Source organism: Boleophthalmus pectinirostris, unplaced genomic scaffold (assembly GCF_026225935.1).
Source record: "Boleophthalmus pectinirostris isolate CB_2022bp ecotype Guang Dong unplaced genomic scaffold, ASM2622593v1 HiC_scaffold_15, whole genome shotgun sequence".
Classification (NCBI taxonomy): Eukaryota; Metazoa; Chordata; class Actinopteri; order Gobiiformes; family Gobiidae; genus Boleophthalmus; species Boleophthalmus pectinirostris.
The window spans coordinates 32,874,883-32,900,894 of record NW_026571070.1 but is presented as its reverse complement, the minus strand read 5'-3'; the positions used below and the strand labels follow the sequence as shown (position 1 = coordinate 32,900,894).

General features: G+C 40.2%; 1 protein-coding gene across 1 annotated transcript in view; it reads left to right on the top strand.

Moving 5' to 3' along the window:
- kcnh2b (potassium voltage-gated channel, subfamily H (eag-related), member 2b) overlaps window positions 1-26,012 on the top strand; it is a 620,615-nt gene that overhangs the window by 359,473 nt on the left and 235,130 nt on the right. The window contains 4 exon segments of the mRNA XM_055150833.1: window positions 2,869-3,024; window positions 5,709-5,919; window positions 12,810-13,141; window positions 15,946-16,157. Of these exon segments, the coding sequence (XP_055006808.1) occupies window positions 2,869-3,024; window positions 5,709-5,919; window positions 12,810-13,141; window positions 15,946-16,157 (911 nt within the window).

Here is a 26,012-nt window from a genome sequence, read left to right as displayed (position 1 = left end):
CGCCTCTTGTATTAGGATTGGGATGGTTGCATCAGTTAAACTTATACTTCGGGACTGAAAATCATCAACTTTGGTGGCCAAGCTGGAATCAGTTCCCACTCTTTTAACTGACAACATTTCAAAACTTTTCCATGACTTTTTCATGAGCTAAAGTGAATTTTCCATGACTTTACAGCACCTACATGTGTAGAATTGATCAGACTTTAGATCTAAATATGAAATGTGAAATCTTTCCACTCACCTTATGGTTTGGGATTATACTTTTTGAACATTCAAAATCCTCTCAGTGCATTTATTGTCGTCTCTTTTAATCAAAAGGCGCAAACGTTCAGAAATGTATTTATTTATTTAATGAGACAGGAACAGTGCACAATTTACATGAACCTTAACAGGAGAGATGCTTGTATCAGGTTGTAGCACGAGTGATCATTTCCACCTGTCGTCCCTGGACAGGTTCATTGATTGATTGTATTTAACTGACCTTGACTGTCAACTGTTCTGGAGACCTGGAGCATGTTTTGGGTTAGAAATAATCAGAACAGCCTAATGACAACTTAACAGAACGCTGGAGTTGTGTGAAAGAGATACTAAAATAAAATTACTTTTCCAGGCTTTGGAAAATTATATTTTCAATTTCCATGACTTTTTCAAGATTTCCATGACTGTGAGAACCCTGTGGAATATATATATATAACGTATATATATATATATATATATATATATATATATATATATATATATATATATATATATATATATATATATATACGTTATGAACAAAATCATGCACTGGAATAGTATTTCAAAATCTGGTCCCCATTTTTGAGTTTATTAAGGTAAATAGAGTAATTACACAGTGTAGTGGTGGTTTTCAGATTGTGGAATGTGGTTTATGAGATAGAAGAGAGAGGAAAAGTCATGTTTTCTCAGGTTTTGTTCTGAAATGTTGTAGATACTGATTTAACAGGAATATGAAAAACATTATCACACTTTACCAGTGCCGGAGTTTGGGTTTGGGGTCTGGTCAGTACTGGGATGGGAGACCAGTGGGGAAAAGCGCCAGTCTAGTGCAAACTGTCATTGTATCCTTGGGCAACACACTTGACCCACATTACCTAGTCTGAGTGCAGTGTGTGTGTGAGTGGTGGTGGTGAGTCGTTCCCTGGGGCAGCTGTGGCTACAGTAGTCCATCAAGTGTGTAAAGCGTGCCTGAAAAAAGCAACAACAACAAAAAGTGGTGCATTTTATATTATTATGTCAATTCTTAATCCCACAGTTACTTTTGTAAATATATTAGAATTTACTTTAATATTTAATATTTACAACTTTTAATATTTAAGTACAAACGACTAGTTAGAGAGTGAGAAATGTATTTTTGTTATGAGAAGAAAACTTTTTTTTTTTTTTTTTTTTTTTCCAAGAGATTATACAATCTGAGTGATCTTCATAATCCCAAAGCAGAGATCAGGACCCTCCCACCCTGACACATGACCTGTTACTGAATGAGTTTAAACCAAGAGCGTAGAAGTCTTCTGAAAATATCTGATTATATCTGATTTATATGATTATTTATAATACATGCAAAAAGTCTAGCTCAAGAAAAAGTGTATTTTTAAAGGTGCACTATGTTTAACTTCTCTAGACCTCTACTTGTGTCTATTATGTTATTGTTTCGCATGAACATGAACTTTAACGGCCCATATTATGATGTTTTATAACACTGTTTTGTCATCACAAACACCTGGAGTTGTGTTTTGTTTTATTCACACATGAAAACTGTTTGAGAGAAGAACTTTTTTAAACTCCATGCACTTTGATTTGGATGATTTCAGCCCTGGAATTGCCAATCTCTACTGAACGAAAGGTAAAAGGAGCTGTTCACTAACATGAAATCAACAGCTTCATGACATCACAAGGTGGAACAGAGCATTTTGAGCTTTGGAGATGTAGACATAGTAATAATAAAGAGTTACTCAAACATGTGTGATTGAAACAAAACACAACTCCAGGTCTGTTTTTGAGGGAATAACATTATAACAAGGCTTAAAGTTAATTTAGTGTAACATTTCTGATTCTGCAGTTTCCCTCCACATACACAGAGTACTACTGTATAAATACTGTATTATCTGTGAGTGTGTGGTCTCTGTGTGGTTCTTGGGTGATACAGATTGTGTGTGTGTTCTGTCACAGCCCACCTGCTTCACATGTGTCTGATCTCACAGCGGCTCAGCTCTGTTCATGAGCTGATTACACACTGCACATTTCCCCAGCAGAGGGAGGGACGGGTTTAATGAGGCCTAATGAACAGTTTTCCAGTGAATCTGACAGTTTACACACTTACAAGTTTCTGTTCTTTATTGTGGTATTATGAGTAAATGTGTTTCAGAGTGATAGAAAAGTAGCTCAGTTATAATTCCAAACATAATCTTTGGAATGGTGAAAAGTGCTCACACATAAACTGAAGGCAGTCATTTGTTTGGTTCTATATGTCTGAATTTAAAGGTGCATTGTGTAACTTTTCTGTTGGGGATCCCTCAAATGCTTCTCTCCATGGAGATGTTAGTACTTTGTCTGGAATGTTTCACAGTATGGCATTAAATCTATCTTCATGAGTTATAAAAACACACAAAATGTAAGGTAGAGCTGTTTAAAGTCATACTGTGGAACATTCCAGGCAGAGCAATCACATCCTCCAAAGCAAAAGTTACACAGTGAACCTTTAAGCATGTTATATTTTATCAACCTGCTGTCGAAATGAGGTGAATATTGAGTGTACGACTACTACTACTTGTACTACTACTACTACTGATGAACCTGTAAATATCCTGTTCTGATGTCTCTCTGTGTGCTCTGTGCTGCCCCCTGCAGGTGAGTGCTTCCTGTGCATGGTGGACGTGGTGCCGGTGAAGAATGAGGATGGCGTGGTCATCATGTTCATCCTGAACTTTGAGGTGATGACAGAAGAGAGTCTGATCGACGAACGCGCCGAGCTCAACCACCGTCTGCCCACCTGGCTCGTCACCGGTGAGACTATACATACAAGAGTACTTATACTGCAGTACTTATACCACATTATACCACCATACCACCTCCTGCCCACCTGACTCATCACCAGTGAGAACAACATGTACAGTACACATACAGTATACTATATCACATTATACCACTGCCTGCCCAGCTGGCTGCTCACAGGTAAGAACTATACATACTATGGTATATTATACCACATATACACATTATACTGCCCACTGCTGCGCCCTGCATACACAGTGTACATACAGAAGAGTATACTTTATGTAGAAGGGGCTCAGGAAGAGCATTAATTATACTGATGATCACACCCACACACTACAGAGGTGTGGGAATTTAACTCATAAACACAACTTAGAAATATAATTTCCATAGACGTTATGGCAAAGGTGTTAAGTATCTAATTACATACACAAGTACTACACAAGTGTAACTGAGTAGATTTTGAAACATGTACTTGTACTAGTATAATTCTGCTCATGTACTAAGCAACATTTAAACTTGTTTGAGTCAGTGAGAACACACAGTCCCAGTCGTCCAGTGTTTCCTCCTCTGTGGAACTGTTCCAGAGCAGTCACAGTAGTTCAGAGTTTGTATGATGTCATATGTTATAGTATGATGTCATATAAATATCAGAAAACCAGCTCTAGTCAGATCAATAATCAGGGTTACAATATCTATGTATTTAACTTTCACTTCACTCCACTGTCCTCTTTGTGTGTCCACATGTTAGTTCTGTCTCCACTGTCCTCTGTCCACATGTTGTTATTCTGACAGTTTGACAGTCAGCTCGTGTAGTTCTTCTCAGGGGTCTTGGACGTCTCTTCATCAGACTTGGAAGACCAGATTTTGGCTGTTCTTGTAATAACATAAAAGTCAAGAATGAAAGTCAAGGACAATTTAGTTTAGAATTTTCCGAATGCAAATCTCTTTAGTGTGTGTGACCAGATTTTGTGTCTTCGGTGAGTATTATTTTGAAAAAGGACCACATTGTTTTAGAGTAAATATGTCACATAGTTACTTATATATACACTACTGGTCAAAAGTGTTAGAACATCCTAATTTTTCCAGTTATTTATTGCAATTCAAATCGTGCAAATCCAGTGAAGAACTTAAAATGGTACAAAGGTAAAAACTTAACAGACAGAGGTTACAAAAAAAGATGAAAGAACAAAACACAAGTCCGAGTGCTGCCAAAACGACCTCAGGAAAAAAGAACAAGATGGTAAAGCTTAAAACCTGGAGTGTCCAGCAGCAGCACAGTGTCCAGACTTAAACCTCATGGAGCTGGTTTGGATGAACTGGACAGAAGAGTGAAGCAACCTACAAGTGCCACACATTTATGGAAACTTCTGCGACAGACTTGGGAAGAAATTTCTCAACAATATTTGATTTCTGTTGTAAAAAGAACGAGTCACGAGTGTGTTCAGCTGTTCTATCTGCCAAAGATGCACACTTTCATCAAACAAAAGTTTAGAATATGTTTTGGTCAACAGGAAACAGTAAAAAACTGGGAAAAGTGTGGTGCTCTAAAACTTTTGACTGGTAGTGTATTTACATTGTTGAGGAGTAACAGATTACATGTACCAGAGTTACTTAATCAGAGTACAAATTATGAGTAACTGTATTCAGTTACAGTTACTGTTTCAGTGAGTGGTAATTGGATTACAGTTACTTTGTTGAAATAAATGGATTACACAGTGGTATTTTCCTGTTTTCACATTTTGGGCTAAATCCCTTTTTTTTTTCTTTTTTTTTTTTCGGTAATTCCACTCATTGCTGGAAACTAAACCAGGTCTAAACTAGATCTAAACCAGGACTAAACCAGGACTAAAACCAGGTCTAAACCAGGATTAAAACCAGGACTAAAACCAGGACTAAACCAGGATTAAAACCAGGACTAAAACCAGGACTAAACCAGGACTAAACCAGGACTAAAACCAGGACTAAACCAGGTCTAAACCAGGACTAAAACAGGACTAAACCAGGACTAAAACCAGGACTAAACCAGGTCTAAACCAGGACTAAACCAGGTCTAAACCAGGACTAAAACAGGACTAAACCAGGACTAAAACCAGGACTAAACCAGGTCTAAACCAGGACTAAACCAGGACTAATCAGGATTTAACAGGACTAAATCATGCTGTGTGGACGTGTCTCCTCGTCTTCTATCAATAATATTTTGAATTTGGTTCAGTAAAGTTTGGGCTTTTTATTTTCTTTTATCAGACAAAACATCTTATGTTACAATTTCCTCGTCTTTGTTTCTCTACAGCAAATCAAGTAATCCAAAGTATTCAGATTACGTTACTCACTTTAAGTAATTTAATGGATTCCATTACAAACTACATTTTGGTGTGTGTATTGTGTAAAGTAAACTTCCCAACACTGTGTATTTATGATAATACAACAAGCAAAAAGTGTGATTTTAATACGACTGTGTACCTCAGTTGGAGAGGGCACCATAGATTGTATAAAATATAAGAGGGTTAATACGAATTTTTCCAACCAAAATGACACAGCTCACAATATTCCAACATCAGTGGGATCCAGGATCAGTAGGAGCCGGAAACGCCGTATGCAAACCTCCTATTTGGAACGAGGCGGCTCATTTGAATAGACCAACTAAACAAATGTCCCTGTGTACTTATGTCCTTATCCTGTTTCCTCCTCCTCAGGTCGTCCCCGGGGTTTTAAGCTGCGCCTGCCTCTGCTGCGCTCTCTGTCCAACAGTAAGATGTCCCTGAACGACGCTGAGGTGGGACACATCCCCACGGCCACCCCCCTGCCCCTGCACACCGAGCCCTGCCACGAGTCACTGGGCCTGGGGGAGTTTCTGTCTCTGCCCCCCATCCCTCCAGAGCAGCAGGACCACACCACGGCTAACAGGTACGACACCATGAAGCAGACTTATCATGCAAAATCAACTTTTAATCATGTTATAATTCTCACTAGGGATGGGCATTCGATGAAATTTTCTTAATCGATCGTCGGAAGAATTAACGATCGATTATCGATTAATCATTAACATTTTTATATTAAAATTATCATAATTATTATTACTATCTGCACTACTAATCTGCATAAATAAATTCAACTTTACGACATTTAAACCTGTAACGACTCTAGAGCCACATCAGCCCGTTTGACATTATAATGTGTTTAATTCAGTTTTGTTCAAATCTCACAGAAACAAAACTTAAAACCACATCACTAATTTGCATAAACTAAGTGAAGATAAAACTACAGCTCTTGTGTCGCTGATGCGGTCAATTTCTGTCGGATTAAAAGACATGACTCAGGTGAATACAGGTTAGTGTGACCAGATTTGTGTTTGTCAAAACCAGGACAGCGTACGGGGGGAGGGGGGTGGGGACTCGTCATCCACATTGAGCGACTCTCACCTGACAAAACTTTTTCCCACTGGACACTGAAACATATGTGCTGCTTTGTGCACATGGACTCACACGTGTCCCGGACGCAACAGAAAGTGTGGAATTTCTTGTACAAATCATCGTTAAATCCACATTTGTGCTTCGGTACGTTGCAGACTGACTGAATGTTTCTGTTTGTGTCTCGCTCCTTCTGATGCAGAGACACATGTACACACCTGTTTGGTCACACTACACACAGCAACCTACATTCGGTTTGTCTATTAAAATTAACGTAATCGGTGAAACTCTTAATGATCAATTATCGATTAATTGACTAATCATGCCCATCCCTAATTCTCACTATTCGCTCTTTTCACGCTTACATCACAAACCAGGATGATGTTTGGAAAAATGCAATTACAACTTCTGGTGGGCTCTGTTCTAGGAAAAATGAGAACATGTCGCAGTTTTCTTCATCTCCATGTCACTGTCGTGTTCCGTTATGTTCAGTTAATCAACAATTCCAACCACACCTCAGTTTTCATCATTTCCCCACTGACACACAACTCTGAGTGCACTGGTACATGTGATTAGAAGAGATGAGGGACAAATTCCAGATGATTCCAAACAGCACATACGTCTGCAGTCTTCATTTTACCACTGATCACATTTACTTCAGTGGGTTTGATCACAGTCGGTCGGTGAGTTCAGTGTCATGATCTACACCGGAAGTTGTAATTGCATCTTTCCAAAAGTGTTCCTCGTTTGTGACGTAAGCATGAATAGACACTATTTACTAACCTGAAGTTGTATTTGGAGTGATTCGTGCATGTTTGAGTCATCTTTAATCACGCAGTTTAGACTAGTGCTGTCAAGAAATAAAAAAAATTGAGAGATTAATTAATTATGATCTGTAATTAATTAATCTCACCTAAAAATTGCTGAGAAAAGCTTCAACTTTGAGGTATTTTTCATTTAAATTCATTCTTACATTTTTGTGGCAGATCAAAAGACTGATACAGAACAAAAAAAGGGACTTTATAAAGTCATTTATTGTTTAACAAACTTTAACAGTTGCAGTCACTTACATTCCACAGTATTATCATTATTATTACTATGACTAATCTGCATAAATAAACTTCTTCTTCTGGTTTACTTTAACATAGACCAAACATGTCAAACTCAGGCCTGGGGGCTAAGTTTGGAACACAATATAATTATATTTGGCACACCCATCAAAATGAGATCAAATGTGTATCAGAGCTGCCCACTGGCTACAGATAGAGACATTATTACAGCCTACAGAGACATTATTTATTTAAAATGTTGTAATTATTTTATATTCTGCTTGTTCTGGATTCAGTGTTTAAGCAAAACTATTATTAAACATTTATTTGAATAAGAAAAGGTTTAACATTACATACTGTATCTTGAAGGAAGAGAAAACATGCAGACATTGTTGAAATTTTTCAATACATATTTAGTTTGGCCCACGACTTAGTCCCAGTTTTTAATTTTGACCCTGTGTCACTTTGAGTTTGACACCACTGACAGAGATGTGATACATGATATTTAAATGTCCAATATGTAACATTTCTGGAGGAGGTACAGATCTAGTATCTTGTATTTGTTCAATTGCTGTTGCTGTTGCTGAACACTAAATGAAGCCATATGCATTTTTACAGTAACCATGGTCTCCTCTACACAGATCTGATCTGTAACTTGACACCTGATTGGAGATATTCTAGACTAGTGGTGTCAAACTTATTTTGGTCCGGGGGCCGTACCCAACCTACTTTGATCCCAAAGGGGCCGGATCAGAAAACTCATGTCATATAAACCCCAAAAATAACAAGAAGTTCAAATATTTGTGCAGAGAAACACAAATCTATTACAGAAATCTTTTTTAATTGATGAACTTTTTTTTTTTTTTTTTTTTTACAAAATATTATAAATATTATGAACAACCTGAAACTTTAAGAACAATTAAATAACAATTTTTGTTGTAAATCCTCAACTCACACTCATGGGTGTGTCACGGTCAAAACAGTAAGAGCGTTTGGAAAGAGACAAGTCTTCATTTGTGCTGCTCTGGTGGGAGGGGCCACGTACAGAGACACTGGAGAGTGATAAACACCACAGAAAATTACCAAGATTTTAATAGAAAATATAATTCAAATATTTTAGTAGAAAATCAGCAGAGGGCCACATTAAAGGTCTTGGAGGGCCGGATCTGGCCCCCAGGCCGTATGTTTGACACCCCTGGTTTAGACAAAGCAAGAATATCTCCATGGAGACAAGCAGGTGGTTGACACTCCACCAGAAAAGTAACATGGACCTGCTTTAACAACAGAGTGAGATTAGAGTAATGTTTTTTTGAAAGGATAAACTTTGACACTTAAACCAAATAGAGACGTCAGTGGTGAGATGAATGTTTGTTTATAAGACCTAAGAAGCAGAAATGGTGAAGAGGAGGAGATGGAGAGGCTGAGGAGGCTGATGTTGCAGAGATGCAGAGATGGGGACTGGACTGATGCTGCATTTATGGAGAGAAGAAGAAGGAGGAGGAGAGAGACTTATATGAATTAGAATAGGCTTTACATGACTGACAGGTGATTAGGCAGCTGGCAGATGTAGTTGGAGGTGATTGGTGAACAGTGACAGGCAGATGATGAGACGTGTGAGTGTTTACCCCTTAGGCCTTCAGCTCTCTGTTCTTCAGAATGTTCTGTATGCAGGATGTGTGGAGGGTGATTCACCTGCTCCATATTCACCTGCTTTAAAGGAATCAAGGACACCTGTGTATTATTACGTTATCATTTAGACATTTTAAATCACTCTATTCATCTAAAACAACTTAAGAAAAAAAACATGTGCTCTGACTTGTGACTAAACATCATCACAGTAAAGAGCCGTGAAGTTGTCTATGGATCGCTGCAGGTCATACTAGGGTCTGGTCAAGTGTTAACTGAGGGAAACAGGGGCAGATTTTTGACATTCAAATGTCTCTTATTCAGAAACTAGAGGGACTATTGAAATAAGTAAAGTATCAGAATGTAGGAAAGAGTTACACTCCAACAGGGTCAAGTTAAACCTGTGATATTCTTTCAAGTTGTTGACAAAAAATTTAAAAACTCATGTCGGTAACGGAGGGAATGAAATATGCAGCACTTTTTGGTCAATAAATCCAAACAGTGATAACTCTTGGTTCTCACTTCCATATCCTTAACAAACTGGTTTGAATATTTGCTTCATATAGTTTTCTACCATATGGTACAAGATTAGGTTGAAAAACCTCTGACTTTTTGACTCATGAGATTTTTTATGAAGAAAGGTCATGGTAACGGAGGGAAAAGTAACGGAGGGAAAATTGTGCAAACAAGTAGAAGGTGCAGGATTTTACATCATTTGTCACTTTTTTCTTCTGAATACTTTAATATTACTTCAAAATGAAAGGAAACTATTTCTATAAAATATGTCAGTCCTTCCAAGCAAATTTTTATCATTTTAAATACATAAAAAAAAAAAAAAAATCATGTACCTTCATCAACAGTTCAAAGATGGAATAACACAAGATATGATGAAATACAAACATTTATTGACATGATTTGCAGGTCTTTGAAATTTGGGAAATAATTTTTGTTCCATGTTTCATACATGGTCTGTTTAAAACATATGGAACTTTAGAACCAAAAATGGTACAGAAAAAAGGTCAACAGTTTCATAAACTAGAGTACATATGTATCTGTTCAATACATTTTTATATCAGATGCTTTAACTTGAATTTTTGGCCTTGTTGTTTACTTCTGCTTGACCGGGCCCACTAGTAAAAAAAAATGAAATAAAAAAGTTCCAAAAATAACTACACAAAACTGCTGAATCCTACGTGTATCACAGATTAAGAAAATCACATTGGAGAACGGAGTGAGTACAGAGCAGTGGGCGGATGCTGGAGGCGGTGAAATTCATCAGCAATATGGTGTCAATATTACTCAAACATGCACGAATCACTCCAAATACAACTCTGAGAGGGTAAATGAGAAGGAAACGACTATAACATGATTTTAAATTCTGAAAAGTGTAGAACTTTGGGCACAAGTTCTGTTTGACCTGACCTGGACCAGATTTTTTTTTCTGTATGTCTGGGCCTGAACCATTCAAGCAACCTGAATTACAACATTTAACAACATTTTTACATTCCGTGTGGAGTTTAAGCCACTACTGGCCCCTGTGTGAAGTTGGCCCTCATCAAACACAAACCTACACAAAAGAAACATCTGTATCAGTCTTTAGTAAGTTGCTTTTGATTCATATTTTATATAATAACACAGACTTTTCCACAGCCTCAGATCGTTTCTCTTCACTAGTTCTGTGGAGTTTTGTTAAAGCCGCTGCCGTCAGATGAGCAGAAATTACATATAATTTCCACAAAAATAATAATAATAATAATGAGTCATAATTTTAGAAACAAAAATGAAATGAAAATTGTCACAGCACAAAACACCACAAATGAATTACCAACGTTTGGTATCATTTTCTGCTGTTTTGAGGCTATTTAACATTTTGAGGGGCTGGACGACGTCATCAGCCAAAAATAAAACTGTGAATGTCTTAAGAACCATAATCACACAAATGAAACTTTTTGAAGCACCAAACAGCACAAACTATTAACACCATTTTGTGTCGTTTTGGAGTATTTTGAAGCTTCCTGGGAGATGGTGACTCCAATTTGACCTATAAAAGAATCGTTAATATCTCCAAAACTAAAACAGCATAAACCAAATGTTTTGCAGCTCAAAACAGCACAAATGAAGCACAAATGATTGACATAGTTTTTGTGTAGGTTTGCGTTTGATGGGGGCCAACTTCACGCAGGTGCTACTGGCCGACTCTCTCCCTCTCTTCTTTCTTTTGCTCTTTTAGGGAGGGCATCCACGTCTCTCACCTCTTCCCTCTTCTCCTCCTCTCCTCCTCTCCTCTTTCACAAGCAAAAAACACATCACAACAATGGTGTATGATAAAGATATACTATGATATATTGATTAGACTGATAGATATGTGGCGGGGTAGAGACTAGGGATGGGCATGATTATTCGATTAATCGATAATTGATCATTAAAAATTTCATCGATTATGTTAATTTTAATCAACAAACTGAATGTAGGTTGCTGTGTGTAGTGTGACCAAACAGGTCTGTACATGTGTCTCTGCACTCAGAAGGAGCGAGACACAAACAGTCGGTCAGTCTGCGTGCCCGAAGCACAAATGTGTATTTAACGATGACTTGTACAAGAAATTCCACACTTTCTGTTGCTTTCGGGACAAGTGTGAGTCCATGTGCACAGTGTATAAAGCAGCACATATGTTTCTGTGTCCAGTGGGAAAAAGTTTTGCCAGGTGAGAGTCGCGCAATGTGGATGACGAGTCCCCACCTCCCTCCCCCCGTACGGTGTCCTGGTTTTGATAAACACAAATCTGGTCACACTAACCTGTATTCACCTGAGTCATGTCTTTTAATCCGACAGAAGTTGAACCACATCAGTGACACAAGAGCTGTAGTTTTTTATCTTCGCTTAGTTTATGCAAATTAGCGATGCAGTTTTAAGTTTTGTTTCTGTGCGAGTTGAACAAAACTGAATTAAACAAAACGGGCTGATGTGACTCTAGAGTGGTTACGGTTTATATGTCGTAAAGTTGAATTTATTTCTGCAGATTAGTAGTGCAGATAGTAATAATAATGATGATCATTTTAATATAAAAACGTTAATGATTAATCGATAATCGATCGTTAATTCTTCCGACGATCGATTAAGAAAATTTCATCGAATGCCCATCCCTAGTAGAGACTCAGGATGGAGGTTCTGTTTCAGGACTCCCAATCCTCTGTAGATGATGAGGTCTTCAGCTGAGACAGACGCGTTGTCAGGATAAGGCTTGTGTCTTCACTTCTGGTTAACTGAAGGTGTGGCAGAGCTGAGCTGTGGTTCACTGAAGAGGAGCAGGAGGAGGCTGAGGCGTGCTCCTGCTCCTGAATCTAACTCAGTCATATTAACCCCACATCAGCCACACACTTCTCTCGCCTTCTCTCCTCAGGTTGCATATTTGACCACTTTATTCATTCTGACTTGCTGAAATTCGTGTTTGGATTCAGGCCAAGAATCTACACTGTTCATTAGAGGAGGTGGTCGACTTTCGAGCTGCCAGGTTTAGGGTGAGACCAAAGAGGAGATTTATGGATGCAGTAAAAGAGGACATGGACTGAGTTGGTTTTAGAGAAGAGGTTGCAGAGATAAAGCAGTGTGATTGGTGCTGTGATCGGACCATTGGCCTGAGAACATCTGAGTAACTGATTAGAAAATGTCTCCATATGACCAAATGTTCTACTGTGTGTTTGTTTTCTCTCAGATCTGGTCACCACGGCTGGCACGAGGACTGCGAGGCGGACCAGCGCACCTTACTGCCCTCCGACCCCTCGCACCCCCCTCACCCGTCCCTCCCCCCCCCCCCTCACCCGCCTCATGGCCTGGCCCAGTCGTCCCCCTGCGTGGTCCCCCACCAGCACAGACTGAGCCTGAACCCGGACGGCTCGGGCTCCAACTGCTCCCTGTCCCACAGCCGCTCCAGGGAGAGCTTCCACAGCATGAGGAGAGCTTCTTCTGTGGACGAGATCGAAGCCATGAGGCCCGACTGGGACCGCAAGAACCGCCGAGCCAGCAGCATCAGGCCTGGTAGTACTGGTGAGGGGCAGCAGGGGGCAGGACCAAAGATCTACTAGTATATTGAGATCATTTAAAAAGGGAAAATTCTAAATATATATGCGTAGCAGTTTTAAATAGTATTGATTTAATGTAAGCGTGTACAGCTGGATGGCTCGTCATGGTCAGGACCATAGACGTCTAAAGACGTTGACTAGGGGAGTGTGACGTGACCCATAACATTTGGCTCCAGTCAATGAAGCTCACGATGCTAACAGTTACAGGAGTGAATGTGGGGCCAGTTTCATTTTAAAAGTAGAAATTTAATGGACAAAATAGCAAAATACAAACACCAGGATTATGTAGATTGTGTTAATATGATCAATAAGAATAAGATCAAAATGACAAGGCTCACAGTAGCAGTTACAGAGAGAGACAAGGCAAGTTTATTTGTACAGCACAATTCGTACACAAAGTAATTCAAAGTGCTTTACAGAATAAGAAATACATTAAAATCATAATAAAAACAAATCAAAACAATAAATAATCATGAAGATTAAAATTAAAAAAGAGAGACATAAATTGGAGAGAAGAGTGCAGAATGAAAACCTTTCAGTTATATGCACAGTTAAACAGAAATGTTTTGAGTCTGGATTTAAACAGCGTCACAGAAGAGTCTGTCTCACATGTTCAGACTGTTCCAGGTTTTAGCTGCATGAACCTGAAACTCTGACTCCCCTTGTTTAGTCGTGACTCTGGGCAGCAGCAGGAGGCCGGTCCCTGAGGTCCTCAGAGTGTGAGATGGTTCATATGACACTAACATGTCACAGATGGACTTTGGTGCTCGGCCATGGAGACACTTGTACAAGCAGAGCTGCTTTAAAGTCTCTGAGCCACAGGAGCCAGAGCAGAGACCTGAGCACAGGACACATGTGCTCGTACTTCCTAGTTCGAGTCAGGACCCGAGCTGCAGTGTTCTGGATGTTCTGGATGTTCTGGATGTTCTGGATGTTCTGGATGTTCTGCAGCGTCTCACAGCTCTTTTGGAGAGACCAGTGAGCAGAACATTACAGTATCTAATCTACTGGAGACAAACGCATGGATAAGTTTCTCCAAGTCTGATTTAGACAGTAAACCTTTGATTTTTGACATGTTTTTCAGATGGTAAAAGGCTGCAGATGTTATTGATTTGATGTGGCTGTTAAAGTGGCTGAGAGAGGTGTTTACTTCCTATTTGAAACAAGGCGGCTAGCAAGTTAGCTATGTATGTCCATTAATATATACAGGATGACCTCAGATGGACGATTGTATTTATTGAGCATGATTTAGGTTGATGGGGGAAACCCAAACACAGGAAGAACATCCAAACTCCACACAGAAAAGCAGAAGCACTCTAGGCCTTGAACCTGGAACCTTCTTGCTGTGAGGTGTGTTAGCCTCAGTCTCTATACAACAGAACCAAGTTCTAGTAGTTTAGTTTGAAACCCAAAACCTCCACTTGGTTTGTAAACAATGAACTGACTGCACCACTGTAGCCTTGTGCTTATAGTTCTCTTTATACTCTCAAAGTAGTTTTCAGTATGTGTTCATCTAAAATCGGGATTACTGGAGATAGTTTGGACTGTAGGTGATGGACTGGGGTAATGTTACTTCATTCAAACTATATTTGAGTCAGAGACTTAAAGAGGAGACTTGAATAGTTTTACAGAGCTTTAATGTTCTTTTTAGTTTTCTTTATACAAATATTATTTCAAACATTATATCAAAGTACTTTTCAGTGCTAATTTTAAATCTGTAATGGGCCTTTTCTCAGTTATAAGTTGAAATAATGATAAAGTAATGATTTAAAAGGGTGATACTTAGTCCTCTGATTAACAAGAACCTAGGAATCCACATATAAACAGAACCACAAATCTTGTAATGACGTTACAGCGAAAGCATTAAAGGATCCATATTACACTATGTTCTGATGATCTGGTTGTAATGTTTCCTCATCACAAACAGACCTGGAGTCGTGTTGTGTTTCATTCACACATGTTTAACACACAAGCCCTGCACATTTAGGCTTCTGAGTTCTTTTCGCAAACTGACAACACTCTGTTCCACCTTGTGATGTCACGTGATAATACAGGAAATGCTCCACTGTGTTTTATAACTCCTTACACCTTCACTGGGATCATCTGGATGACTTCAGCCCTGGAATTGGCAATCTATACACAATTAAAGGAGCTGTTAACTTGAAAACTACCACTTCATGACATCACAAGGTGTGACAGAGCATTTGGAGCTTTGGAGATTTGAAGACTAATAATTAAAAGTTACTCAAACATGTGTGAATGAAACAAAACACAACTTAAGGTAAGTTTTTGGTGAGGTCACAGCATTATAACATGACTTAAAGTTGCATTGTGTTATTGTATTGTGTTATGTATTGGTTGGTGGTCCTGTCAATCACCTGCTTGTTTCTATGGAGATGTCATTGCTCTGCCTGGAATGTTCCACAGTGTGACATTACATAGCTTTACTTTACATTTATTCAGTTACAGGTGGTTTTAGAGCTCAAAACTACCTAGAAAACAAACATTGTGACTGTGAGCGAGGTTGTTTCTCCACAGATCTGACCTGTAACTTGGTCTGGTTTGGTCTCCATGAAGACAGAAAGGTTTAATGCCATACTGTGAAACATTCCAAACAAAGCAATAGAGAAAAGCGTTTGATGGATCCTCACAATTCATCTTTCTCACAAAAGTCAAAATGTAGGAACTCAAAAATAAATAGAACTTTAAATCTAGTCTTGTAGTGATGTTAAAGTGAGCGCATTGATAACTTCTGTTTGTTTGTTCCAGGTGCGGTGAACAGTAAATCCAACATTCTAAACTCCACGTCGGACTCAGACCTGATGAGGTACAGAGCCATCTCCAAGATCCCTCAGATCACCCTCAACTTTGTGGACTTCAAACCGGACCCTCTGATCACGCTGCCCACTGGAGAGATGGACATCATCGCTCCATGCAAACTCATCGACCGCACCCACAACGTCACCGAGAAGGTCACCCAGGTAAGAGCTGCCTCGCCTGGGCTCTGCTGGTGTTCAGAGAACGTGAAGAAGTGTGGAGCTGGTTCTGTTGAATGGAAGTTTAGACTTTGTTTTGATTGAGGACTTTGGCTAGAACCTTGACCTAGAAGCTGGTTTCATGCATTTTGTGGAGATGTTTGCTTCTGAGGACCAACTATCTATGGTTATTGTTGGAACTTGTCGCTATATATGGATTTTTATATTTGTGTTGTCATCTTTTTGGTGGTCAAGTCGTATTTTTAGGATTCATTGGTCAGACGGTTTCATCTGACATTCAAAACAGACATTTCACAGCAATATTTTACATGTTCTTATGTACATGAAGAAAACATCTCATCACCACATCAACCATCACAAACACAATAAGAAAAAGAGACATTAGTAGAGTGACCAGACGTCTCTATTTACTCGGGACAGTCCCAGTTTTGAGCCCTGTGTCCCCTGTTCCAGCAGATTTATCCAAAACCACTGACTTGTCCCAGTTTTATACAACAAAAGTCCCAGGTGTCCATATTTTTGACAAATCTGATCCCTGACAACAGTAAAGAGAGATATAAATTGACATTTGTTTTGGTAAAATACAGAAAAGCTGCTGAAAAAAGACTAAAACACAAAGAAAATGTGACCATATCAACTCACATGTTAGTCATGAATGGACCAAGTGTGGAATATTTTTTCTTAATTGTGCCCTTGTTTTACAATTTTATTATTACCAGCCATCATAAACCAAGGGGTGTCCCAGTTTTTGAGTTTGAAAATCTGATCCCCCTAACCAGTGTTTCTAATACCTTTAAATATAGATCTATACAACTGGATTGACTGAACTGACAATGAAATTACAATGTGAAACAATATAAAGCCTACCTACAGTATATAGGGCGATCAGGAGTCCCTATTTACCAGGGATAGTCCCTGTTTTGAGCCCTGTGTCCCCAGTCCCAGCAGATTTATCCAAAACCAGTGATTTGTCCCAGTTTTATACAAGCAAACTACAAAGCCGCACCACCCACAGACACACTCATCACTCCACGCCGACGAGGAACGGAATGGAGGAACGAACCAAAAAAGCGAGTGCAATGTGCCACTTCTAGACACAACTGAACAACTGAGTCACTGTGAACACGCCGACAATCCGTTGGTCCCAGACACACCCTCCCTACACGCCACAACTGAACAAAGCCCAGAGTCACCGTGAACACCACAAACAAACAAAACCACTCACCCATCACACTGTTGGGTTTCCTTTAAAGTCCCACGCGGTTTATTTGTGAAAAAAGTTCAAAAATAGACCATTTCATGACAGTGTGTCTTATAATCCAGAGCGACTAATCGCCCGGAAAATACAGTAAATGCAACAAAATACTACCCACCTCTGCCAGTGGAGTCATTTTTATTTGTCAATCACAATTTGAATGCTCTACACTTCTCTATATTCTGCATGTAGTTGCTGAAAGTCGTCAGAAATATCCCCAGGAAAATACATTAACAAACTTTATGTGACAAAAACTGCTCTCTGTACTCTCTGATTTGGTCATGTATTTCTTTTCTGTGTGTCCAATAACCGGTCTGTGGACACTATAGACGTGTGTGTGTGTGTGCGTGCGTGTGTGTGTGTGTGTGTGTGTGTGTGTGTGGGCTTAGAACATAAAGAGGTTAACATGAGCTTTAGTGTTTGCATAACTCATAACGGGTCTGCTCTCTGAAGACAAAGACAACAACTTATGGGAGCAAAAATAGATCTTAATCTGTGTGTTTACCGTTGCTCTTCACTGTGACCCGCTGTAGCACATCACTCTGAAAGAATCATGATGTCGACGCAGTGTGACACAAACACACAACAGCACTGTGCAGACTTTAAAGTGGATCGAAATCAAACTAGGGCTGGAGTCGACTAAAATAATTCTTCGTCAGACTATTAAATTTCTCTATGATCAGAGCAGATATCAGACCCAAAGTGCACTGATACACAATTACACAGGAGTTCACACAATAATAAACATTTACACACGTGACTCTGGGCTTTGTTCAGTTGTGGCGTGTAGGGAGGGTGTGTCTGGGACCGCTGGATTGTTGACGTGTTCACAGTGACTCAGTTGTTCAGTTGTGTCTAGAAGTGGCATGTTGCACTCGCTTTTTCGGTTCGTTCCTCCGTTCAGTTCCTCGTCGGCGTGGAGTGATGAGTGTGTCTGTGGGTGTGTTTCGCTGTGTGGTCGTTGTCTGCTCCGTGTGTGTTTGTGTGTTCTGTGGGTGGTGCGGCTTTGTAGTTTACTGAAGTCGTGCTGGATTATCGTATATGTCTGTGTGGCGCGCAGTTGTTTTTTGATGGGGTTGGAGGCTTAAGAGCGTGTACTATTCTAGCAGCTTTTTCTACGGCTTCAGTAATATATTGTTCAGTGTAACACTTCTCCAACTGTAGTAAAAGTTTTGGTTCCTCTTCCCAAGTGGCTGTACCTCCTTCAGATGGGATTTAGGGTCTGTTTACATGAGAACGCTTGTGGCTAAAAACAACTAAATATTTTATGGGAAGTCCATCCATCCATCCATTTTCGTCCGCTTATCCGGGGCCGGGTCGCGGGGGGAGCAGCCTAAGCAGGGACTCCCAGACTTCCCTCACCCCAGACACGTCCTCCAGCTCCTCCGGGGGGACCCCGAGGCGTTCCCAGGCCAGCCGAGAGACATAGTCCCTCCAGCGTGTCCTGGGTCTTCCCCGGGGCCTCCTCCCGGCGGGACATGCCCGGAACACCTCCCGAGGGAGGCGCCCAGGAGGCATCCGGAAACAGATGCCCGAGCCACCTCAACTGGCTCCTCTCGACGTGGAGGAGCAGCGGCTCTACTCCGAGCTCCTCCCGTGTGACTGAGCTCCTCACCCTATCTCTAAGGGAGCGCCCAGCCACCCTGCGGAGGAAACTCATTTCGAGCGCTTGTATCCGCGATCTCGTCCTTTCGGTCACTACCCAGAGCTCATGACCATAGGTGAGAGTAGGAACGAAGACTGACCGGTAAATCGAGAGCTTCGCCTTTCGACTCAGCTCCCTCTTCACCACAACGGTCCGATACAGCGACCGCATCACTGCCGAAGCTGCACCGATCCGCCTGTCAATCTCACGTTCCGTCCTTCCCTCACTCGTGAACAAGACCCCGAGATACTTGAACTCCTCCACTTGAGGCAAAGACTCCCCACCCACCCGGAGAGGGCAAGCCACCTTTTTCCGGTCGAGAACCATGGCCTCGGACTTGGAAGAGCTGATCTTCATCCCAGCCGCTTCACACTCGGCTGCAAACCGCCCCAGTGCACATTGCAGGTCCTGGTTCGATGAAGCCAACAGGACAACATCGTCCGCAAACAGCAGAGATGAAATCCTGTGGTCCCCAAACCGGACCCCCTCCGGCCCCTGACTGCGCCTAGAAATTCTGTCCATAAATACAATGAACAGAACCGGTGACAAAGGGCAGCCCTGGCGGAGTCCAACATGCACCGGGAACAGGTCTGACTTACTGCCGGCAATGCGAACACAGCTCCTGCTCCGGTCATACAGGGACCGGACAGCCCTTAGCAAAGGGCCCCGGACCCCATACTCCCAGAGCACCCCCCACAGGACACCACGAGGGACACGGTCGAATGCCTTCTCCAGATCCACAAAACACATGTGGACTGGTTGGGCAAACTCCCATGAACCCTCGAGCACCCGATGGAGAGTGTAGAGCTGGTCCAGTGTTCCACGGCCAGGACGAAAACCACACTGCTCCTCCTGAATCCGAGGTTCGACTATCGGCCGGATTCTCCTCTCCAGTACCCTGGCATAGACCTTACCGGGAAGGCTGAGAAGTGTGATCCCCCTATAGTTGGAACACACCCTCCGGTCCCCCTTCTTATACAGAGGGACCACCACCCCGGTTTGCCAGTCCAGAGGTACTGTCCCCGACCGCCACGCGATGTTGAAGAGGCGTGTCAGCCAAGACAGCCCCACAACATCCAGAGACTTCAGGTACTCAGGACGGATCTCATCCAACCCCGGAGCCTTGCCACCAAGGAGCTTGCCAACCACCTCAGTGACTTCGGCCAGGGTGATGGATGAGTCCGCCTCCGAGTCCCCAGCCTCGGCCTCCTCCTCGGAGGACGTGACGGTGGGATTGAGGAGATCCTCAAAGTATTCCTTCCACCGCCGGACAACGTCCCCAGTCGAGGTCAGCAGCTCTCCCCCCGCACTGTAAACAGTGTTGGTGAAGAACTGCTTTCCCCTCCTGAGGCGCCGGACGGTTTGCCAGAATCTCTTTGAGGCCGTCCGATAGTCCTTCTCCATGGCCTCCCCGAACTCCTCCTTTATGGGAAGTGCCTTTCATTTTTATTTATTTATTTTAAATTTGTATTTATTTATTTATTTATTTAAAAATAGGGACAAAACACATTAATGAACATATACATGATATGTAAATATGTTATCAGATTATAGCCCAAGGCTAATTTCCATCTGCTGCCCTGGACAGGTTGATGTAATCATAAAACAAACACACACAGTAAAAACAACACACCCAGACACACAATACAACAATACAAACAGACACAAAGAGCTGGTCAGTCACAAGAGCACAGACACAGGTCAACCAAAGGACGTTAGATTATTTGATCAGAATTGCACGCTGCCCTGTTTAGTTAAAGTGCCAGTGTACAGGTATTGCACACAGCCCATTGCTAAAATTATTATCATATAAAGTGCTTTTCTACAATGTATTGCACGTGCCCTCAAAGATAAAACTCTTAAATATATTGCATATTGCCCATAAGTACAATATTAAAATACTTAATAAATAGTATATTAATTTAGACGGTGACCACGTTTTGGGGGCTTAAAAACACAAAAATCTGAAACCAGTGGAAAAGTTGAATACTCTCTGCCGTAGCATTTCTGTCTACACTGCTCAAGACGCAAAACTCTAGTCAGATCTGCTCATGTCGCGTACGTGTTTATGTCACATACATCACCACCGAGTGTCACCACAGAGCCTCCTGGTATGCACACACAACTGAATTCCACACACTTTTGCCTTACTGTATGCACGCAGATTTCCTCCTGAAAACGCTCGTCTAAACGTGGATTAAAAAGTGAAGACACAATGACACTTTTGCATCTTCTGTTCAGACCGTCATCATATAAATGTGGTCTTAGTTTGTCCCGTTTTTGTGTCTATTCTTTGAAAATATCTGATTTTGTGCAAGGTACTTTTACTTAAGTAGTACTTTTCACAAGAAGAATACACAGAAGAGTATTTTCTTGGACCACTACTTTGTACTTCTACTTAAAGCAACACTGTGTAACTTTCTGGAGGTGGCACATTACCTTTGGGTCCGGTCAAGTGGTAACGGAGGGAAACAGGGTCAGATTTTTGACATTCAAATGTCTCTTATTCAGAAACTAGAGGGACTATTGAAATAAGTAAAGTATCAGAATGTAGGAAAGAGTTACACTCCAACAGGGTCAAGTTAAACCTGTGATATTCTTTCAAGTTGTTGACAAAAAATTTTAAAACTCATGTCGGTAACGGAGGGAATGAAATATGCAGCACTTTTTGGTCAATAAATCCAAACAGTGATAACTCTTGGTTCTCACTTCCATATCCTTAACAAACTGGTTTGAATATTTGCTTCATATAGTTTTCTACCATATGGTACAAGATTAGGTTGAAAAACCTCTTACTTTTTGACTCATGAGATTTTTTATGAAGAAAGGTCATGGTAACGGAGGGAAAAGTAACGGAGGGAAAATTGTTCAAGCAAATAGAAGGTGCAGGATTTTACATCATTTGTCGTTTTTTTCTTCTGAATACTTTAATATTACTTCAAAATGAAAGGAAACTATTTCTATAAAATATGTTCCAAGCAAATTTTTATCATTTTTAAATACTTTTTTTTTTTTTTTATCCTGTCCCTTCATCAACAGTTCAAAGATGGAATAACACAAGATATGATGAAATACATCCATTTATTGACATGATTTGCAGGTCTTTGAAATTTGGGAAATAATTTTTGTTCCATGTTTCATACATGGTCTGTTTAAAACATATGGAACTTTAGAACCAAAAATGGTACAGAAAAAAGGTCAACAGTTTCATAAACTAGAGTACATATGTATCTGTTCAATACATTTTTATATCAGATGAATTAACTTGAATTTTTGGCCTTGTTGTTTACTTCTGCTTGACTGGGCCCTTATGCAAATAGAAAGTTAAAACTATACTTGACGACATTCTTCATGGTGACTGAGAAGTTTTATGTCATACTGTTGAAGACTGTAACCAAAGGAACAACATTTCCATGAAACTGTCCTGGTAATAGTCAGGTCAGAGTCAGGTCTGTGGAGAGGCAAGCCCGCTCACATTAAGCACACAAGTTTTTCAGTGCAATTAACACAACCAAAATAAAAAGAAGCTTCTATTTCAGTCTTGGCTTAAAGTTACATGTTGGAGCTTTCTTTACCTCCTTCTTGTGAGTGTTTGTGATAAGTTGTGGTGCAGTTGTGGAGTCGTGCGTGGCCCTGGGGGAGTTGAGGGTTAGACGCTGCATTAACCCTTCACATGCTCACACAAACACGAGTGCACATGTGGACAACAGAGCAGTGGAACAGGCTGCACCAGCTGAGCACACAACATGTCACTATTACACAACAAATATTACTATGACCATTTCAGAAGGAGGGCGGGGCTTATGTAACTGAAACTCCACATATGTCCAGACATATTTGTGTACAAACTTACCATATTAATCCTTTAAAGAGCCATATGACTCTATTTTCTGATCTATGTTCTAGTGTAGTTTCCTCATCACAAACAGACCTGGAACTGTGTTTTGTTTCATTCACATGTTTAACACACAAACCTGCACATTTAGGCTGAGTTCTTCTCTCAAACAGAAAACACTCTGTTGCACCTTGTGATGTTATGTGGTGATACAGGAAGTGCTCCACTGTGGTTAAACTCCACACACCTTCACAAGAATCATTTGGATCATTTCAGACCTGGAATTGCCGATCTCTACTGAACTAAAGGTAAAAGGAGCTGTGAACTAATAATAAAGTGTTACTCAAGCATGTGTGAATGAATGTTTGTCAAAAAGAAAATCAGAACAAACATTATGAAATGTTGTATATCTGTTAAAGGAGTGGAGCTCTGGAACAAATGTACAGAAAACCTAACATTGTGCACCAGTCTCTTTCACTTTATAAAGAAGTTTAAATGTTTAACTCTGGACAGATACATGAAATATGAGACTTAGTTTGTGCTGTAGAACTTTGTTGTTCTGTTTCTGATTTGTTTGTTTCCTCTCGCTGTATTTATGAAGATGAACTGACACTCTGATAAAGGAATAAAGGGTAAAGGGCATAATAAGCTTAAGCTTCAGCCTGCACTTTTTCGGTCTGTGTATGTTAAATAATGTCAAAATATAACTATGACCAAAATAAATAAATAAATGTAACAAATGTAAATGAAACAAAACACAATTCCAGGTCTGTTTTTTAAGGAGGGCTCAGTATTTTTGCACTGGGGCTGTGCAAAAATATTGAAATATCGCATTGTTTAATGTGATGATACGGTATCGATATTGGGGACTGTTCTATTGATATATCGCCAAGGGTATTTTCAGTTTTTGTATTTTTAATATTTTATGTTAATTAGGGTTTTTTTTTCAGACCAAATTAGTTTTCATACCTAAGAGTTTTTACTGATTTTTAGTATTTACATTTTTTTTACTAAATTATTTTGTTACAGCTACAGTTTTATTGCTTGTTCAGAGGAAATAAACTCATTTATGTGACACATTTGACATTTTCACTGTTTTGATGATTAAAATGTTTGTGTTTCATATGAACTTTGCACAAGAAGAGGTTTAACAATGACTTTTTATATCACAGACATGATTTAGGCTTTATTTTTTATTGAACAGTACTGAATCGATTTGAAATATATATCATATAGAATCAAAAGTGCACTGTATCGAAATATGTATTGTATTATGGCTTATGTATTGTATCGGCAGCTTTTTAATGATACCCAGCCCTAGAAACAACATTATATCACAGCTTAAAGCTCCCAAGAGGCAACAGCGACGCCTTTGTGTTTGAATAATTCCAAAAGTTCTTAAGTTTTTAAAGGGCCTGTACCAGATTTCTTTCCCTGTAGGCCAGTCTGATCCAAATGTGTCTTGCCCCAGTACAGATATACTGAAAAAGCAGCTCCTAACATCAAAATAAGTCCACCGTGTACTGTCCACATTGAATTTTACATTTTATTGTCTGATTATCAGCAAGTGCACATTAGCATGCTAGTTATTTTAAGCATTACTGAGATGTTAAAACTATTCTCTGGCCTCTGAAAGTTGTGAAACATGCTCATAAACTCGTGGAGAATAATTAGGATGCTCAGAATACTTTGGACCACTGCAAACCGTAAATTACTTTTGGAGATTATCTTGATGAAGATGTTATTGCTTTGCCTGGAATGTTCCACAGTACGATTTAAACTCATCAGTCTCCATTAAGATAAGCAGGTGACGTCGACAGGCCTAGTCAAAGGTCAGATCTGGGGAGAGGCGAGCCCGCACACACTTGTTTTTAAGGTAATAAAAATGAAAGGAATTTAAAAAGGCTGGATATATACTATTATGTTTCATGGTGTTCTGTGGAACATTCCAGTGAAGGGGATAACATCTCCATGGAGATGAGCAAGTGTTCAACCCTGTACCAGAAAAGTTACATAATGCACCTTTAAAATTTAAATCATATTGTGTTATAATTTCACTTTTTTACAGAAAATGCAATGAAATCTAACCAGAAAACCAGGTCATAACATTTGCTTTTAAGGCAATTTAAGGCAATTTAAAGGTGCATTGTGTAACTTTTCTGGTGAAGGGTGAAGTCAAAGGTCAGATCTGTGGAGAGGCGATGCGGCTCACAGTCAGAATGTCTGTTTTTCAAGATATTTTGAGCAGTAAAACCACCTGTAATTGAAAAAATGTGAAATAGATAGAGCTGTTTATTGTCATACTGTGGAACATTCTCAGCAGGGAGGTGACGTATCCATAGAAACAAGCAGGTGACGGACCCCATACGTCTATGGAAAAGTTACATAGTGCACCTTTAAGGCAAAATCTGTCCAAAGAATTTCCACGTGATGCAAGGAGAGAAAAATATGAGTTTATTTGTAGTATTTATACAACATACTGTAGATTTCCCCCGGTGTTGTTCCTGGTTTTGTCCAGCAGATGGCAGCAGCAGCCCGGCTCACTCTCTCCCCCTCATCACCCCTCCTCTTCCTCCTCACAGCTGCAGAGGAGACCCCGAACGGAGAACGCGTCTGAATTATTCAAGTGTTCCATAAACCATGTGAGCAGAGCGAGCACATTTTACCCCTCATTTGAACGCCTTCTGTGCCCTGTCCTCCAGCGCTGCCCTGTCCTCCAGAACCGCTCGCTTACACACACTGTCAACGGGCTTTCACATATGGGGCTGTCAGTTTTTGTGATTCTGAAAGAGAAATACAAACTTATTGACAAAATTCATCATTATTTTGTTGGTTTATACTGACAGAGACGACGTTGAACTTAGTGAAATTTCATGTGATTACAGAAATATGAACCGTAAACCAGGTCAACGAATCTGCAATCTGACAGTTACACAACAAGATTCCACTATAGATTTCTGACATGTCCTCCAGCTCACTTTAAGAATTGGAATATTGTGTCTTCTCTTTCTGTATCTGCTGCTGTGAGCCTCGTTATTTTGGTTGTAAAATGTTGGTATTAAATCGCGACACGTGATCCTGGTGTTTCTTTTTCTCAAAAAAATC